Genomic DNA, 19,283 nt, shown 5'->3' with positions numbered 1-19,283 from the left:
CATGATGGAAAGATTTTTATCATCATCTCACCTGCCACTGTGCTCTCACGTTATGGAAGGCACGATGATCTCATGTATGTTAAATACACATGAAAATCACAGAAATCACGCAGATGAAAGGCTGTTCATTAAGTGTGGAGACATTATTACCGTTGGCATTATTCTCATCCACATATTGTAACTGAACACACCTGTATGATTAATGTTGAAATAAAAATTTGAAGTGTGCTTCACTTATGAACTCACTGCACTCTGCTCCTTGTCAGTCTACTGATGCACACAGAGGACCCACACTTTCAAACATGGATAAAAATTTCTGAAAAACACAATAGCTTGGAAACTTACATAACATAAACGTTTCTATAATCAGTTATTTTCCTACTCCATATTAAAAAAAATAGGTTTAAAAAAGCTATTTGACAGCACAGCTAAATTACCTGAACAAGGCCTTCTCATTTTAACCTTTACCTTTCTTTTACCTATATTTGCAAAGCACTCAAAAATAAAGACAAGGTCTAAGGTCAAATGGTATGGTCAAATGGTATTAGAACAGATGCATGTAAAATACCAACCCGGTCTCTCCTGACGTGTCAAATTTTGTCATGTTCCTTAGCGTCTCATCCAGACACGGGAAGTACCCTTTGCCGTATGAGATGCACTGGTCTTTGCCATCCTTCTCAATATGAGACAATCAGCCAAGCTAATGTAGCATACAGAACGAATGAGTCCAGACAAAGGTGGGGACTGAGATTATTGAGTTCAAGCACACACACAACCTTCACCCACAAAACCAGGGTTTGTGTTGAGTGTGAAACCAAATGCCAGCGATATTTTCCCAAACCTGACAAAATAGTTTTTGTGCATAACCTTAACCAAAGTGCCACTTCAAGTTAAATATGCTAAAGGGAAGGCTTAAAGATACGCCCAGCCCTCAAACATGCCTTTTTAAATCCACCCTTAACATTCCTACCTGGAAGCATAATTCCTCAAATGTCTATATGAAGTATAAACCAGGAAAGGAGAAATTCACCATCTTTCCCAACTCCTCAGCTTTAAACTTCCTCTTTTCTGTTTAATCTCAGCATGAAGAAAACCCAATTACAGCTCCTCTATTCTATCCATGTCCCAAATACTTTTCCTATGGCATAAGCCCAAGTTTGAGCCTGATCAATGAAGTTGTCAGCATTAATTCACACAGATTCCATCCCGCAAATTCTGAGGTTTCATTGTGCGCCTGTACTTGTCAGAGGGGTCAGCCAAAGTTCAGACCTCAATCCACCCCGAGGGTAATGGTTTCACACCACAGTCTTCTCTAGAACTGACCCACTTCTGCTATCTCTGCTTTCCGAATTCAATGGTTGGATTAAGTCTATCCATGGACACTTGTGCGTTTGTGTGCGAGTGTGTGTGAGAGAGAGTGCATGTGTGCAATTCCACCAGTGTGACTAACAAGCTTGGCTGTTGCAGACCGGCAGATTGAGAGACACCTACTGCTAGTTAAAGCCTTTTGTACCCTGGGGTCATTGGCTCACTTCCTGTGCTGGTGCTGTTCATATATAAGAAGATAGAGGGATAGTGTGATGGAGACATTGCAGCCATTTTTGTGGAAGTTAAAGTATATACACATAGTTTGTCTATGTGTATCAAAAGGCAAAATATGAACCTGAAAGAAAGGCTTTTCATCTTACCAGTCATTTAAAATGAAAAACAGAGCATCGGGATGTGTGATTTCCACCAGGCTTTTTGTGGGTTAAAACAAGCAAACAAAAGTAAAAACATACTGCAATCAAAATATGTTTGCAGTGCCTCCCTTTCAGCTGAATCTTAGTTTCAGGACACACTGCTGTATTTTGCTGTTATTCACATATCTGGGTACACGTCCTTGTTCACAACAATGCCACTACTGCATATACTGTGAGAGACACAAAACTGAAAACTCAATGTAATAATTTCAGTGACATAACAGAAAGTTCATCCATCCACTCATTTTCTATACCGCTTATCCGTCAGGGTCGTGGGGGAGCTGGAGCCTATCCCAGCTGACTACGGGCGAGAGGCGGGGTACACCCTGGACTGGTCGCCAGTCAGTCGCAGGGCCAACAGACAAAGACGGACAACCACACACTCTCACACCTAGGGGCAATTTAGAGTAGCCAATTAACCTAATGTGCATGTTTTTGGGATTGTGGGAGGAAGCCGGAGTACCCGGAGAAAACCCACGCAGGCACAGGGAGAACATGCAAACTCCACATAGAAGGGCCCAGACCAATGACAGAAAGCAGTTTTGATAATTCAGGGGAAATGGAGATTTGACTTTTTGCTTAAATTTAAAAATATCCTGAAAGCTCAGATAGGGCTCAGAACTCCTGCTGTATGTGCAGTAGTTGTATGTTGTTAAGAAAAGCACTTTCTGGCATGATGTTCATAGAATCAAATTACACATATTAATGATGTTTATGATTGTTGGCAAGTTCAGTTTCAGCAGCCTTGTCAGCTCAATAGCTTAAACTGATGTCTAAGGTATGGCATGTGCTGTGTGCAAACAATAATCTGATTTTTAATGTTTCACTTGTATTTCAGTTCCTTTAAAGTCAGCGAGGCTACAGTCTGCTACATCTGGATAAGTAATGATGGGGTGAATGAATGAATTGGCTGGTATTGAGACCGAGGGCGATAATCTCTATGATCTGCTTTGCGCTTGAGAAAAGTCTGGATAGTGACAGCGATGTCTCAATTACAACAGCTTTCAAAACCTCAACTCTGCCGCCCTCGCTAATGAGGAATGCTTTTAAATGATTCATTTTTTTTACATGGCAGATGAAACACGTATACGCTTTAATTATTGGACATAAGAGTATTAACTCTTACTTTATATTTGCAGGATAAACAAACTGCCACTTAAAGAAAACACAGTCATCACTGACGCTGAACCCCCAGTAACCCCTGTTTATCTCTCATTTTTTATTTTTCTTTTACACAGGGGAGGAGCTGTCTCCAGCTCCTAAAATGTGCTTTCATTTATGACAAGTCTGTTCTTCAATCCAGGCCTGTGATGTCTTATCTGGGCCATGTCGTGCTATACATACCCTTTAATGACTAATTCAGTCTCTTGGCTTGCGTGCTAAAATAGAACACACGCATATGAGGGAAAAGGGAAATCAATTGAAATGTTGCAATGCCTGACAGGACTGCGCTCGAGGAGACAAAAAAGAAAGAAAAACATCAGACGGTGTCGCTTGCTTTTGTTTTCTGAGTGAGAGAGTATGCGGCGTCGAGACAGGCAGAAGCTGTATGTATGTATGCAGGGTGCCAGTACGATGGGGAATTTATTTTTTTCAACTGTCTTTGATCACTTCCCGGCTTTGAAGTAACTCTCAGCGAAGGGAGGAAAAAGCCAAGCAGAAGTCACCGCAAGTTCACATCGCAACTAGGACTCGCAAAAAACTGCAATCTGCATAATTTATTCTTTAAACTGTTGAAATGCAAAGGGATGAGTGAGATCTCTAGGTGCACAACAAACCCGCCCCCCGGCTTGACAACCCCAATTAAACGCGCTCCCTGTCCACATTTGTTCTCAATTACAGCTTGAAGAGCGACAACATGAGAGCCTCTAATGCTTGTAAAGTGACGGATTTAAAGTGAGACAGCGGAAGGTAAAGCACCACCAATTAGTAGAAATGTAATTGATATACTATTTAAATGAGCAAGCAGATGTATTTATGTAGGACACACACACACACACACACACACACACACACACACACACGAGCTCACAAACAGTGTTCCTCGATGGTTTTCACTTCCTAGTGGGTCTTGGTAAGGTGCTGATTGTTTGCTTTTGTGCGCTCATTAAATCTTTCTTCTTCTTCAGAACCCAGCTATTATGACATCAAATCCAAAGACACAAAAACGGGACTTCTAGACAAACACACATACATAGCAATATATGTCAGCATCAAACATTTATTTTGTTTTAGAGTGAAATCTTATTGCTTTACCCCAAACCCTTAATGTATGCGAAACCTTGATGACCTCACATTACATTTTGAAACCTGACACACCTCATAACACAGTAACAATGACCTTAAAATCGTTAAAGTCAAACCTGAACTTATTTCTGATTACTAAACATTATCTGGATCTAATATGTAATTTGCCATTACACCAACAGGGACTTTAATGACATTGCATTCTAAAAACATAGACAGCTTTGCAGCTATAACAGCTTCCATTCTTGTATAGGCTTTCCATAAGATTGTGCAGTGTTTCTATGGCAACTTTTGCCCATTCAGCCTTCTCCAAACTGCCACAAAGTTGGAAGCATAGCATTGTCCAAAATGTCTTGGTATACTGAAGCATTAAGATTTCCCTTCACTGGAAGTCAGGGGCCGAGCCCAACTCCTCAAACACATCCCCATCCCAATACTTATGTCTGTATAGGGTATATGTAGCCATTCGTTTAATCTCTAACTTTTGTTTTTCTCACTGTGAAAACCTGCCATAATATCCTCACAAGAAAAATGAACTGTCAAAAGTAGGTCCTCACAAAGACAGATAGGCTCGGACTCGTTGAAACACAACCCTTTCACCCACATGATCTTCATCGAAGGTCACTGCATCAGACGGAACAGACTAGACAGCACAGTATCTCCACACTGCTCAGACCTGCACAGTATTTACATGAAAAAGTTATCCGGAGCAGTTTTTTTTTTCGTAATGATGGCAACCTTGCTCAAATTTCACAATGCCTTTACTAAAACCTACCAATAAGAATAATAACAAAATTAAAAGGAAGCATGTTACACCTCTAATTAACACTGGCCTTTGTAAGCATGGCAACTAATTTTGACAGCTGCTATTGCAGGAAAGACCTGATGATGGATGGTGGAGCACAGCACCAGCGTTGTGGTCAACTACCGCTATGTCATACACAATTTGTTATCTAACAAACTCAGTTACTGATTTAAAGCCTTGTCCACAATGCCAAGCTCCCACCAGTTTCCTTCTCGGCCCAATTCACTGAGTGTCTCTTCCACATCAGCTGAGGGTCAGCGAGTGAGTCAGCGGCAAGTGGTGAAAAGATCAAGCTGTGGCATGAGAGGGAAGATGACAACTCTGCACATTATGCAACCCACTGGACGACCTCCCTGGCCTGCTCCAGATGGCGTTAGTTTTTCACTATGCCAGCCACTGATCCCTACTGCATGGTCAACACGTTTCAATGGGACAAAGCAGTTCCACATGTTTAGAATAGAGTTGAGGTGGGATTCAAGGACCACATCATCTCACAAATGCAGCTAGATATCAGTTTAAACTTAAATTAAAAGACTTAAGGGGGATCAGTTTCTGCTTCTGACCACTCTGTTTATGCTTTTGCATTTAGCTCTATCTTCATTATGCAGAATGTGGATCAGAATAAAAAAATTCAATTCCATGCATTATATGCAGCTTAATCTGCAAATGATTTTTGCATTTTTTTAAACATTCACTTTACCAATTAGTGTAGCTTTCTTTCTCTTTAATTTTCAGATTAATTAAATCTCCAGTGCCATTGAGTGGCCAAAATGGGCAACACTGCCTGAAAAACCTAAGAAGTCATCTACAGTTAACAACTGAAAGCAGTTGAATTATTCTGGGTTTCCAGTTGTCCCTGCTCATCTCAATGATTTTCCCATTATGACAAAAAACATAATTCCCAGGAAACGTTAAATGCTTGCCATATTGGACATTATCAGTTTGAAGCTTCATGTGACTGACAGTAACTGCATGCTAATGGTATCACAGTTTAATGTCACTGGAAGTGAAGATACACCATATAAGTATGTATACTTTTTCTTCAACACAAAGAGTTTTATTTCTGCTGTATACTTTCATGTTGTCAGATTCATCAGTTTTCTGATTACTCAAGTCATATTAAATGTTTGGATTGAGAATAATGTCTAATGATTGTTTTTTATTTTTCTGTGATTGTTTTCTGTACATGTTGACAGCATGTAGTGACTGGCAAAAGAGCAGTGGGCTGACAGCAGCTACTTACACAATGGGCACAATTCAAGCCACATCAAACCTTTGGCAGGGAAACTCCATGCCTTTCAGTGGTACACTGAGCTTAATGACAACTCAGGGGAAATATGCATTAGCATACTGTCAGTGTTCAAAGCTCTTTCAATTATATTCTTTGTGAGAGCTTCAAAAGCAAATGATAATACAATGGCTGTGTAGACTTCGGTTCAGCCATACCGTGTGATTTGCATTCGCATAAGTATGAAACAGTTCTGCAAGTTAAAAAAACAAAACGACTCAGTTAAACGATGGCACATTTTTAAATGCTCTCATGGCTGATGGACGATGTTCTCATTTCCCAGGAAGCAAGTGATACGTAGGGGGAGAGAGAACGTGATGAAAACAGCAGCGAGTTGCCTTCATGCTGCCTGAAGACAGTAAAGACTCGTCCTTTGATATACGTCGGCTCTGCCCTTAGGAAGAAAGAAGTGTCCTTTAGAACTCCGTGTTTCTGTTGATTCTGAATGAAGTGGGGTTAAATTTATCTGACAATTTAAGACCAGAGCACACACACATACTGTCTCTCTTCTCTCTCCTCTCTCTAGGCACTCCCAATTAAGCCTGAAGGACCACGCTTGTTAAACTAAAACCATCCTTTTCTGAAATGTCACAGCGTCTCCCTGCAGCGTGGCCCATCTGTAAACAGCTCTGTTGCTGATGCCAGCCTGAGCCCCCTGGTGTGTCTCCTTGTGTGTGTTTGTTAGAGCATGTTCTGCGAGAGCAAATTGTTGTCTCTTGCACTAACACTCAGTTGTGAATGCTTGAGTGCATTTTGAGTTTGTGGGTGTGTTGTGTTTGTTGTTGACCACAATGCCAGGTGGTTTGGCGGGCACTACTGTTGTCCGTTGTGTCTTTGCGTGGTGTGTGTGTGTGTGTGTGTGTGTGACAGCTGATTCATTATGTGTGTCTTCGCCTGAGCATTCTCCCTCTCTTGTTCCTGTGTGTGTGACATCTCATTTGGCAGGCTGACAGATTGAAGGATATGTGCTGTAATTGTTGTCTGACTGTCTCCATTCTGTAATTGAAAATGTCTTATAGGTGACACTTTCTTCAGGATTCTTAGACCGGAATGTCAATTAACATTAACGTTCCTGTTAGCTCACACATTACCTATGTGTAGCCCACCTTAGACAAAGTGAATCCGGTGCCATTTTTCAGTGTTAGCTCAAAATTGCAAGCTTAGCTATCAGCACAATTTGTGATTAAAATATTTAGAGATAATTTGGGATAATAGGAAAGCCTTTTGTACTCAATAATGAGGTAATTAATGTGTTGTATGTAAGATGTAAGCATTTAAACTTGCTTCTTTCTTTTTTTTTTTTTTAATCTGAAATGCTTTGCATTTTGTCTTGAAAACGAAATGGACTAAAGTCACAAAACAAAATGTCAAAGCAAGTTGTGTTATTTTCATTCCTTTGAGGTATTAATCATTCTTTAAAAACAGGAGTTGCACTGTAATTCTCAATGTGTTTTGCACAGTATTAGTTTAAAATGTAAATAGATTGCTCTTACTTGCTGCTCCAGCCCGACACAAGGGAGAACCACTTTGGCTGGGCAAATAACAAATAGCACCCCGCTACAAACACACCAGTGAGCACACACACACACACAACACACACAAACATACAGTGATTACATTATTCATAGCACTGCAGAGAGCTCTTACACAGCGCCTGCACACACAAGACCTGCTGTACAACACTGAGTGGTAACAGCATCATCTAGATTGTCTTACAGTGAGAGAGAGAGAGAGAGAGAGAGAGAGAGAGAGAGAGGGAGAGAGAGAGGGAGAGAGAAAGAGAGAGAGAGAGGGAGATCGGGAATGAATGCATGTGTGTGTTAATCATTTAGGTAGAGCGAGGTGTGTTCTCGCATTAACACAGAAGATTGCACTTATTAGCGTTTTGGTTTGTGTGTGTGTGTGTGTGTGTCTGTGTGGGTGTATATATATATTAAGACCTATATTTAAACATAGGCATACTAGACCTTTGCCCAGAGCACTAGCTGCTTCTCAGGAGTTACCACACATTATGTAATATACCTTTATTTAATAATAAAAAGTCATAACACATAACCATTTACCTGCAAGGAAAACATATTTTAGCCAGCACCAGACGGCATCTACTAGTATGCATGTGAAAACAAGTAAAATATGCTGTAGTGCAGACTATAGAAAACAAAATACCAGCATTACTGTCCTAAAAACAATGCTCGCCTCCACTCGTAACCAAAGGTCCACAGATAAAAATACTTAATGGAGATAAATTGTGTAAGAACTGGTTGCTTAAGAGAGAAGCACCTCTTTTTCTGCCTCCCTCAGCTCTTTCTCTCTGTGCCGCCATTTTCTCTTATTGGAGGCACCTAGTATGAATCTTTTGCTTCATTTTACTTCATAAAACTACAAATATAAGGTCATATAACATTATGTTTTATTTATAGACAAGTTTCAACCTGCGTAGCTCATTTTCACAGAATTAGTCATATTACATATTAATGCTAATAGGATGACATCATCCTTCGCCGAACAGGAGCTCGGCCGAAGATTGCGTTTGGTGAGTATTTGTTTCCACACATTAACACTTTTGGTTTTTTTTTTGTCCCTGCAAAAATTTAATTTGAAAACAACTTGTTCTGTTTGTTATTTCATCAGTTTATTGCTGTATTTTTCTTCTTCTTTTATTTTTTTGAGAAAAACAAGAAACTCTTCTCCACATAAACATTTTTATTCTCCTTCCAAATGGCCTTCTAACTTCAAAGCTGCATTATGGCTTCGTGCAGATCAAATCCTTTCATCAAGAATTGATGTGTTATTGCCCCCTATAGTGCAAAACCATTGGCAAGAATGTGTATTGCTTCACCTGTGTGCACAGCATCTAACAATATGGTCATTCACTTAACACTTAAATAAACAAATTGTAGTGCTACTGGTGATCAAAAACCCCACAGGGCAGTTTTAACTTCTGTACCGCAAAACCCAGGCTCAACTGCTGTGATCACAACAATAAGTTTTATGTTTTAGCCTCATATCCTCCTGTCAGACAAGAAAATGTGTGCTAAAACGAAGAAGCGGCCAGTCTATTTGGATGAGCATGGGAGCTGAAATGTGGGTTATAGGGGTTATTGTTAGTTGCTAGATTTGATTAACTCCAACCTCACTGCAGCCCACTGACACTCCAAACTTCATCCAAGAAATAGATAAGGGCTTACAGTACTATTGCAACCAAAAGCACTGAGTTTGAATCAGAGAAAAATATTATTTGGCTATAGCTGGGTGGAGAGCATGTCCTTTTCCTACCTCAGTGGAGCTAAAGCCTTTTCATTCAGACTTCACACAACTCAGCTTTTCACTGGAATAAATAAAGGTTTGCAAGTCAGAGGCGGGGTGTTTGTTAGGCACATATCTGTAGCTGATTGATGTTAGAGGTTATCTAAGAAAACGACTTTAAATACAGCGGTGCTATTTGTGAGATCTGAACGACGTGATGTGATATGGAGAACTTTGGAGAACTTTGACTCTGCTCACAGAGAAGCACGGGACTCACAGCAAATCTCCCAAGAGATGTTACATTTCAAAGACTGAAAATACTTCCAGTATAACAATATTGCAATATTTAGTCTCTATCCTCTTAAACACTTTCATAATAATCATTAGGCTTGTTCGGAATGACTTGTGAATGTATGAGCTGCACTGACATCACAGATGAATCACAAACCAATCATTTTTCCCAGTCTAGCCAAGCTGCTGTACCATTTAAAGCACCAGTTGGTTGTAACTGGGGATTGAAGTATTAGCTTAGCCAGTCACCTCAGTCTTTGTCCTTCATTGCCTAAGGCGCTCCAGTGGTACCTTGTGTGGAGGCTTTTAATAACGACGCTTGTTTGAATCCTGGAACAATGAGCAAGAGCTGCATTTCAGGGCTGACATTGCAGTAAAATGCCATCACATTGCCCAAAGGGCTTAACTTAACCCAACTGTGAAATCTGTTTCTTAGAGAGTGAGAGGCGGGGAGAGAGTAGACAAATTACTATCGTCTAAAAGGGCAGCAGGGATGCTGAAAGACAACTGTGTTGTGGCTGCTTATTGTTGTTATTTCCATAAAAAATAGTCAAGAGTAGTAAACAGATAAATACCAGACCACTGTTTAAATCTTACTTTCATACATACATTTAGAGTATTTATTCTTGGTTCTGTGGCATTATGTTATGATATGCAACACACAACCACCATCTGTGGAGTAAAGAGCAACCCCGCAAATACATTTCAACCTTTCTCAAACGCAATCTCACCTTGCAGTCTGTTTTTCTTGAGGACATTATCCAAGTCCTCAAGAGTGAGTTTGTTTAACAGTAATAAGCTTCTCACAACAATTAACACAACAAAAATGGGGAAAAATAATAAAGGGAGAGACATGAATGAAATAAAAATTTTGTACAGTCAGGCTCTAATCACAGCTGCTGTTTCAACCTGGGTCTGTTGATTGCGATGCAGCTGCGAGTGCAGCTGGGAAACCTCGATGACCAGTGTCACAGGAGAAATCATAATCAACTGTACAAGGACATCTGGTTCTGGATGGTGGGAGAAGAGCAGTGAAGCATTTTCCAAAGCAGCACTAAGCAAAGCTGTGGTTTGTGGGGGTGTTGCAAAGATGGAAGGATGGATGTCATCCAGTGTGTCAATACTCCTGTCCCTCTTGATCATTCTGGTAAAAGCAAATTAATGGTACATTCTTTTTATTTAAATCTAACAAATGTCAACCTGATACAGAAGAAACATTCAGGATCGTGTCCACCTGGCACCTTTCTTTGCAAGTTTACAGGTCTGCTTGGTTTCCCTATAAGCACCTTGGACACCTTGCAGCTACTTCTACTACGGATTACAAACAAATGTACCAGTTGACCTAACATCTGGCCCGTGCATGGCTTGAAAAGAAGTTGCGTTGAACTTTCATCAAGGTATGTTTTTTTTTGTACTATATCATTCCCAGTCAGTGGTGCTACCAGCGATAACCCAAAGCTCATATCAGAGAGTTGAGGATCAAACTGCTACCCAGCCAGCTGAGGTAATCTGTCACACCAAGGTAGCCCCTGGGACTGCGGGTGGTCAGACCACTGATATACACAACAACACACACACACACACACTCCACTTCTCTGTATATATAAATCATGCTGACACATACACAAGCACAGTAGATTTTAACAGAAACACACGTCCAACCGACTCCCAAAAGAGTTTGTTGACACAGAAGACAACACAATGATTCACTTTATGACAGTTCACTAATTCACTACTCGTTGTCCTTGTACATTACAGAAACACACAAAACCATCATGTCTGGCTCTTGAGTAACAAGTAAAAGATGTTCTAAAATTCATGAATGAATGACAGAAATATCCTATCCTGAATTACAAATGTATTTCCATACATGCATTTGCACACACACACACACACACACAGACAGACACAAACACAGCCAGAATCAGAGAAGCTCTTTGCCATCACACATCACAATCCTAAACACTTTAGTCCCCTCTTATTAGAGCTTATTTGGTTCTCCAGAGAGTCAGCAGCCAGTAATAACTTAGGGGGCTGAGAAAAACAACAAAGCATTTATGAGATGCAGAAGAAATGAGGGAATATATAAACTTGCTTTTGTAAATCTTTGATGTATGAAAGCCCAGCAGGACAGTGTTTACATGTATGTAATACAGAGGCTTATAGAAAGACAGGCAGCCACTAACATGAAAGGCATCTTTTGTTGTCATCACATGCATTGTTAAAATGCATGAAACAAATGGAAATAAAAGCTTGCAGATATTAAAACAAACACTTAATCTATTAATATTGCTCATCTATCTGACCGGCTGATCAATCAGTCAAGTAGACTAAATAGGAAATTGACTTAAATGAAAGGACAGAGTGAAAATGGGGATATGGGGGAGTAAAACAGTGAGTTGAAGATAGGAATAGTGTTGCATTCATGTTTAATGGACTAGACACAGGATATCAGCTTCCTACTTGATGGTGCTTTTCACCTAAATTTTCAAACAGAAAATAGGAATAAAGACTATCCTTCATGTCAATTTTCATCATTGATTTTAGATTAAAAATGTGACCACATGAACACTTCTGTGCTGGTCAGGTAGGAAATGATTAATCCAATTATCAGCACTACTACAATTATTGATGGGAAAGTTTGATTGGCACTTATGAAACACGTTTCAGGTGCGGGAAGGCTGATCATCATTAATGTTTAGACAACTTCAGATGAAAAATGAAATCATGGTTAAGTCAGAGGTTGGCATTCTGACATAACAACATGTGTTTGCTGAAGCAGAAACTGACAAGGCCCACTGTCTACACCAGAGCCAATTTCACTAACAAATGTCTTTGTCAGCATTTCAAGATTTCTGGAGTTTCCTTCATTTCAGCAGACGCTACACTGATGATTGAATAACAAAATTGAAGACAGAAAACTCACCGCCACAAGAGCCATCGATCTCCTCATACCCAACGCTGCAAACACATCTTCCCAAGGGAACTAACCAGTCCCCATCAGCTCCACAGAAAAGTTTGGGTGTGTCTCTTTCTTCAGCATGGTCAATACACGCTCCCCTCACCTCCACCAGTGAGGAAGAGTCCACACGAGGCACTGTGTCTGGAAACGAGGCCAGGTTCCTCAGCGTGAACGGACACTTCTTATAGTAAACCCTCACTGAAACCAAAGCAATGCAGGCACCAATGTCCTGGAATGCCAGGTAGAAGCCCTTCCTGGTCATGGGCCCCACTTCGCGCACCTCCGTGTTGAGTTTGAGGATGCGATCTCCAAGGTCCATCTGAGTGAAGCTCTCATCTGCAGCGATGGTGTCAATCTTGGTATACTCTGGGGGCTTGAATTTTACACTGTGAGCCTCGTCAGTCTCATGGTAGAAGAGGTTGAACGTCTCCTTGCAGGTGCCAGACACCCAGGGGATGGAGTTACAGTCACGCAGGGTGAAGCGAAGCTCCACATAGATCTTCTGGGCAGCCTGTCGAGAGATCCAGTTGGAGCGAAGCCAGTTGTTCTGATTAGGCTCCATCACATTGCAAACCTGAAAAGTGTGGATGGGCCGGTTGTGCTCATCCATCTCCGTGATGGCGTCCCACTATACAGGAGATAAGAATGGGGTAGAGGTAGAAGAGGAAAGGATAGGGAAAAACAAAGGGAAAGAACAGCAATTAGATCATAAGAACAAAAGACCAACAAGTTGCCCCAGCAGGTGACAGAGTTCAATATAATAATAAACAAATGAAGGGCACAATGTTGTTCTTACTAGTTAGGCTTCACATGAAAACTGTCCTGATTGTGGCACAAAAGGATAAGCCACGAGGCCAATGAAATCCAAGGTTGATTCCTTAGAGCATGCATGTGATGAGCAAATTATTGCTCATCACATGCATGCTCTGCTATTGCATTCTGCTTGCTATTGCCTATTGTGATATAGCTTGTGTGTGAAGATGATAACGGGACCAGAAGTGACGTGAGAGGAAAGCTCAGTGTAGACTCGAATCCCGAGAAGAGTGGCAGCACTACACTAGGCACGGCCCTGTGACATTGTGTCTGCAACTTGGTTTTGTTTATCCTCTCCATGATGTCATACCACAGTGGGAAAAGCTGAGCACTTTGCCTGCCTGCCTTTACTGGACAGATCAAATTTTATTGATTTGTTAATTTTCCTTTCATTTGTGTGCCACTACCAATGGTAGGTACTTAAATGGTTTCTTTTTTGTGTCGCATAAGACTGGGTATGCACAGGGTGCTTTATTTTGAAAATGGACAGGATGCTCAATGCCATTCCTGTGCCTGACTTCCAGTCTAGCTCGAGCTGCTCTGTGCAGCTTGACATGACTTTCCAACAAAAATAGACCAGCTGCATATTTTACACAGAGTAGATACCCTGTTCTAAGATGCTTCTGAAACACGCTTCAGTGCACCTGTGGGGATCACAACCATTATTTATAGTGGCCATGTACTGGTTACTGTGGCTGCGTCACACCCATGCTAAATGGGATCAAGCTCTTAGCCATTTCAGCAAAAACATATATGTTCAAGTAACTATTCTCTCTAGTGGCTATAGTAATGGAATGACAAGAGTTGGGTGATGTTATTGTAGTGTGACATAGTCCATGTAGAGAACAAAACAAAACACCAGAATATTATACAGGAAACTGCTGTTCTCTTCGCATTTTCAACATATATTTAATCTGAATCAAATTATGACAATCTAACAGTTTTAGAGACTTTTTGCTTCTTGCTTAAATGATAATCACACAGATTGGCTGTATTATTCTAAAAATAAAGAAAAACAAAAAGCAACAACAACAACAACAACAACAAAAAACATTAAACTAACATTCTCTTATTCCTTCAGATCTGTCTTGGTAGGTTTTCTATTGGATAACTGCAGCTGCCCAGTCATCAGCTCTGCAACTCAGGTTTGGGTCACCTGTCCCCATGTTGATGGGTGAGAAGTTAATGGGTGCTTTTAGCCTCCTGGTCCTGCAGATTTCTGTGGTTTTATTGGAATGGGGACTGGCTATATTGGTGACCCGAAAACCCAACACCAACCTCCAAAAATCAAACTACCCTCCAGGGAAAAAAGGTCTGCCAAATTACTTTGCTTATAATGCAGCATAGGAACCAAAAAGTACAGTGCCTTTGTTTGTGTTTGCTTTATTTCTAGCCTGACACACAAACAGTTTTTCTCAAACTGTACATGGTTGGGGTATGATTTTTACACCATGTTTGATGCAGAGTATGAATGAAATGAAACATTGGCATTAACCTTTAACTTTTATTTGAAATTCAGCACATGCCTACTTCTGAATGATAACATATAGCATCGAATGCTGTCTCCTGGTATGAGCCAAAGACTATAATCAACACTGTTTTCACAAACAAGTGTTGCATTTGTGAGGTCAGGTGAGGAAAGCTAAGCAGAAAGCTATTAATTACCAGCCAACACATTCACACTATCATTCTATATATAAAGTGAAATGACTGAACAAAGTAACACACACGTTGTGCTTCCATTTTCAGGTCTGGGAGGAGAGATCTTCATTCTAATTAATGGCTGGAAAACAACTCCTTTATAGGCAAACACAATCCAGAGAGTTGTGATAGAGCCGCTGGTTAATTTACCAATACTATTTGCCTGATAAGCTCACGCATTTAATAAGCTGTTTTGCTAAATATTACCTCTTGATGAGAGTAGTAATCAAAGCCTAATGTTTGCTTTCACATACTCATTATCCTTTTTAATAACATGTTCTAATTCAATCATCCAAAGACGACAGGCTTTAATCTGCTCTTCCCTCAAGGTGTAAGTGTAGCATTACAGCCAAACAAATTGATTTTGATTAGATGTGATACTGCCCATCATGTGTGTGGCAATGCACGATGACTTCTTGCCAGAGTACCACAGCAAATCTTGGTTTAATTCTAAAGCAAAAAATCCTCATCTAAAAATGAATGAAAAAAAGCGTTGCTAGCTTTGCCGTGGATGATTAATAGTTTGTCCATCCATTGTGTTCAGCTTTTCATGTTAACACTACCACATTATTGTTGTTTTTTGACAACTTTCCGCTCATTCATAGTCAAACTAAGTCAACTAATAGCCTGTTTTACTAATTTACATATATATCTATATATTTTCCCTGATAACTGATAAATGAAAATGTTTATTTTCCATTTTAGATGAGAAGATTAATATTGTTGTCATGTCTGGACAGTAAATATGCAGCTAACCCCTGGTGGAGATGGTTACACAGAGAAACAACAACCCTGGCTCTGTAAAAGGTAACAAAATCAGTTAAAGCTTATAACAGGTTTCATACTGGTTGTTCAGTTCATACAAAGCTATTGTACTAAAACACTCAGGTAGAGTGCTGATCTTCTTTAATAACTTTTGGCAGTAAACTGGCGTTAAAAATGCGACTCTACTGTGTCCATCAGCAAGACCATAACGCTGAGAGTTTGAAATGGCGTATGTATCAACAACTCAGGAACGCATCCTCATGAAAGCATGGTTTCTATTTCTTTTCTGTCTTTTCTTGAGGAAAAATCAGAGCTACTAATGGCTCATAATGTCGACATGACTGATTATTTTAGAAATGAAGATGCTCTTCACACATGACTGTAGTCTTAAGACTTGGGTGTACACAATACATGCACAATCATTTTTTTTGGTTTTTACATTTTTAACCGAAATGGATCATTTTTAGTTCAGGTCAGTCCGGCCATGGACAAGTGTTTAAACGTGCTGATTCAATCCGCCCCTCAAGCGTTTTCAATCTGATTTCACCACTTAGTCAGCTGTTGACCTGCAGAGCTGTTTGTAGGAGGAAAGACAAAACAGCTCATGAGCTCTGCAGCGTAGGAGCCACACAGGAAACTGAGTTTATAAAGGAGAATGCCTTGTCTTAGTTTAAAAAGAAAAAAAAAGAAAAAGAATATTTTACAAACTGTGTGTATTTTCAGTTTCTGTCAATTATTTTCAGTTCAGGTTACCTTCACTTCTCTGCTTCACTGTGATGAAAAGTGATATTAAGTATTGACATTAAACTTTAAGTTCCTACAGTTGAAATCCAGCTGATCACATATCATCAGCGACTCACACACAGTACTGAGCCACTCTGGTTTTATGTGTATGTGTGTTACTGTGAGGTCTGCTAGAAATGAGAAGCAAACCAATTCTTTGCACACACGGCAAGGTCAGACGTAGCCCTCGGCTTCTCTACCAGGACATTTTTATAGTGCATCAAGGCTGTTTTCTGCATTGAAGGGACTGGAGACCTAATATCGCCATATAAGATTGAAGGCATTCATCCTATTAGATGGCATTCTTTAATAAGAAAGTAATGTATGAAGGACATGGGAGTCAGAGAAAGAGACGATAGAAAGCAGGACACAAAGATGAGATGAAAAAGAGAATGTGTTAAAAATGTGTTGCAGTCTGTTCTCTTGTTTTGAGTTTTTACCCGGAGATACAAAAGAGTGCTGGTGTGCACAGTGAAATTAGTTAAAATGCCATTGTAGATAACTGTAGCCAGAGACAGAGGAATAGAGGCAGGGACATCAGGGTGATTCTTCCCACAGAAAACAATCCATGGTGAGAGGAACACATTGCCGCTTAAATAACCGACTAAAAACCATTCACAGCTGATATAAAGGTCTCCAAGACTTTCACATCTTGTCAGCTCACTGATAATGTCAAGCAGCTATGTGGTGCCAGCACTTTTAAATAATTCACTCTGCAGCTTTGCATTTACAAGACCTGGGGATTCAGTTTTTCTAAACTGTATTACAAGCAATGGCATTTATTTCCTCTTAACTGGCTTCAAAATAAAAGGGGGATTTCAGTGACGCGATCACACTCTGTAGTCCCTTAGAAATCACCACCCTGACAAGACTGTAGCCACTTTTATCTATATATATATATGTGTGTGTGTGTGTGTGTGTGTGTGTGTGGGGTGTTGATTTGTAATCTGAATGTGAGCTAGGTTCTTTTTCAGAGTAGAAAACTTTAAGTGAAGCCTTGCCAGGCCACTATCTCTGGTCATCCAGCCTTAACATGCATAATTGAAAAACAGTCAGAAAATGTGGTTGATTGAATGCAGCCTGAGACCAAGGCTCTTATAACCCGTCTTTCTCTCATATGAAATGGAGACAGTCATTTTGCTGGCCATTTGCCCAGAGGTGAAATCCTTTTATTAAAACTGCGAAAATCCGGAGCCCTTTTGAGAACATCTCTTTTAACTATGGTGTCATAACCTGCTCTACTCTTCCTCAATCGAGATTAAACATTTAGTGATCCTAAATAGTCCCACCACTTGCTTGTGTCTAAGGTTGTAAAAAGAAAGAAAGAAAGAAAGAAAAAGTATTAAACACAATTTAAAAGTTAAATGTCCCTCTGTGCGAATGAGAGTGTGTTACGACCTTCTATAAAAAGATTACTTAATAGTTATATTACTGACAGAAACCAGTGGGGCAGGTTAGGGAAAGGAGCTTTAAAAGGTTTACTATGAGGCTGGCTGGAGACGTGTGCTCACTGTGTGAAGGTATTTAAGTCTTTACAGAAAAAGTCACACACACACACCAATGCATGCACATACGTTCAGGCACCTCTTTTTCAAGGTAAATTCAGTGTATGTAAGTTATTTTGAATACTCCTTCATTTGGATTTCCATTCATGGTTATATATTCCATTAGTCTGTTTTGTGGGTTTGGCTGCTGCACATTTTGTTGGTGCGAGACAACTGAGTGGTGGGAGTACGTGGCCGCTGGACATGAAACTGGCAACTGTTACACTGAGTCTGTGTGTCTTTGCATGTGCAGTATAAACTAAAATTCTCAAATTCATTGATAAGCACACGACCAAATACAGCAGCACGAATGCAAACGCCTGCTACAATCACACTCACTTATACAATTGTGCATTTCAATAAACAACAAGTTTCATTTATAAACATAAGGATGCTGAACTTCATTGAAATACGTGGACTATTTGTGTCTAAAAAAGAAAGTAAATACAATAGACTTCTGGATCCCTCAGCTAATTTAAGGAGGAATTACAAATGTTATATCTGAAACAAGCAGGACACTCATGTTTATTGTTGTTGGTGGCAATTGAAGAATATAGTGAAATCACAGGTGTTGATTCGGGCCACAGGTCACTAGATCTTAATAAATATTTATAAAGTCTTTTTTTTTTTCATGGCCCGTGATTGTAGGACTGTGCAAAGTGTCCTCACATGCTTTCCTTAGAATAAGATTTGATTCTCCTGTCTTCACACACAAACATACAGTGTGTCAGTGGAGATGGAGTTAGGTGTGTTTTTCCCTCTGTCTCCAGAGACTTCTTCTCTCATTTAAGGTGAAGACTGAGGAGACGTAAACACCCATAGTCAGCTTTCCTTCTTTAAATCATTCCTTCTACCCATCTTTTGGTTTGTCTTTGCGTGTTTGCTTTCCCTCCTCCGGATGAGAATTTCGATGCAAAAACTCTGCACAGACTGACTGAACACATTATTAACATTAAGCTGCAGTTTCTTTTCTCATCTCTGACACAGTTAGAGCAGCTCCAGACAGGAATTTGAGGTAAAAACAAACGCTGTTATACTTTAAATGTCACATTGACACTTGTGGTGATAAATTTAAATTTCCCAGAACTACAAACTG

The 19,283-nt window shown here is 40.0% G+C and overlaps 1 protein-coding gene across 4 annotated transcripts in view; it reads right to left on the bottom strand.

The window, feature by feature from the left end:
- The window catches only part of LOC124066929 (ephrin type-A receptor 6-like), a 174,716-nt gene that overhangs the window by 92,119 nt on the left and 63,314 nt on the right, over positions 1-19,283 (bottom strand). For all 4 annotated transcript variants that reach the window (XM_046403801.1, XM_046403799.1, XM_046403802.1 and 1 more), the window contains exon 3: positions 12,546-13,209. In XM_046403801.1, the coding sequence (XP_046259757.1) occupies positions 12,546-13,191 (646 nt within the window). In that variant the 5' untranslated portion in view covers positions 13,192-13,209. The remainder of the gene's footprint in view (positions 1-12,545; positions 13,210-19,283) is intronic.

Source organism: Scatophagus argus, chromosome 11 (genome assembly GCF_020382885.2).
Source record: "Scatophagus argus isolate fScaArg1 chromosome 11, fScaArg1.pri, whole genome shotgun sequence".
Lineage (NCBI taxonomy): Eukaryota > Metazoa > Chordata > Actinopteri > Scatophagidae > Scatophagus > Scatophagus argus.
Note: the sequence above shows the minus strand (reverse complement) of the source record. Positions and strands in the feature narration are given on the sequence as shown.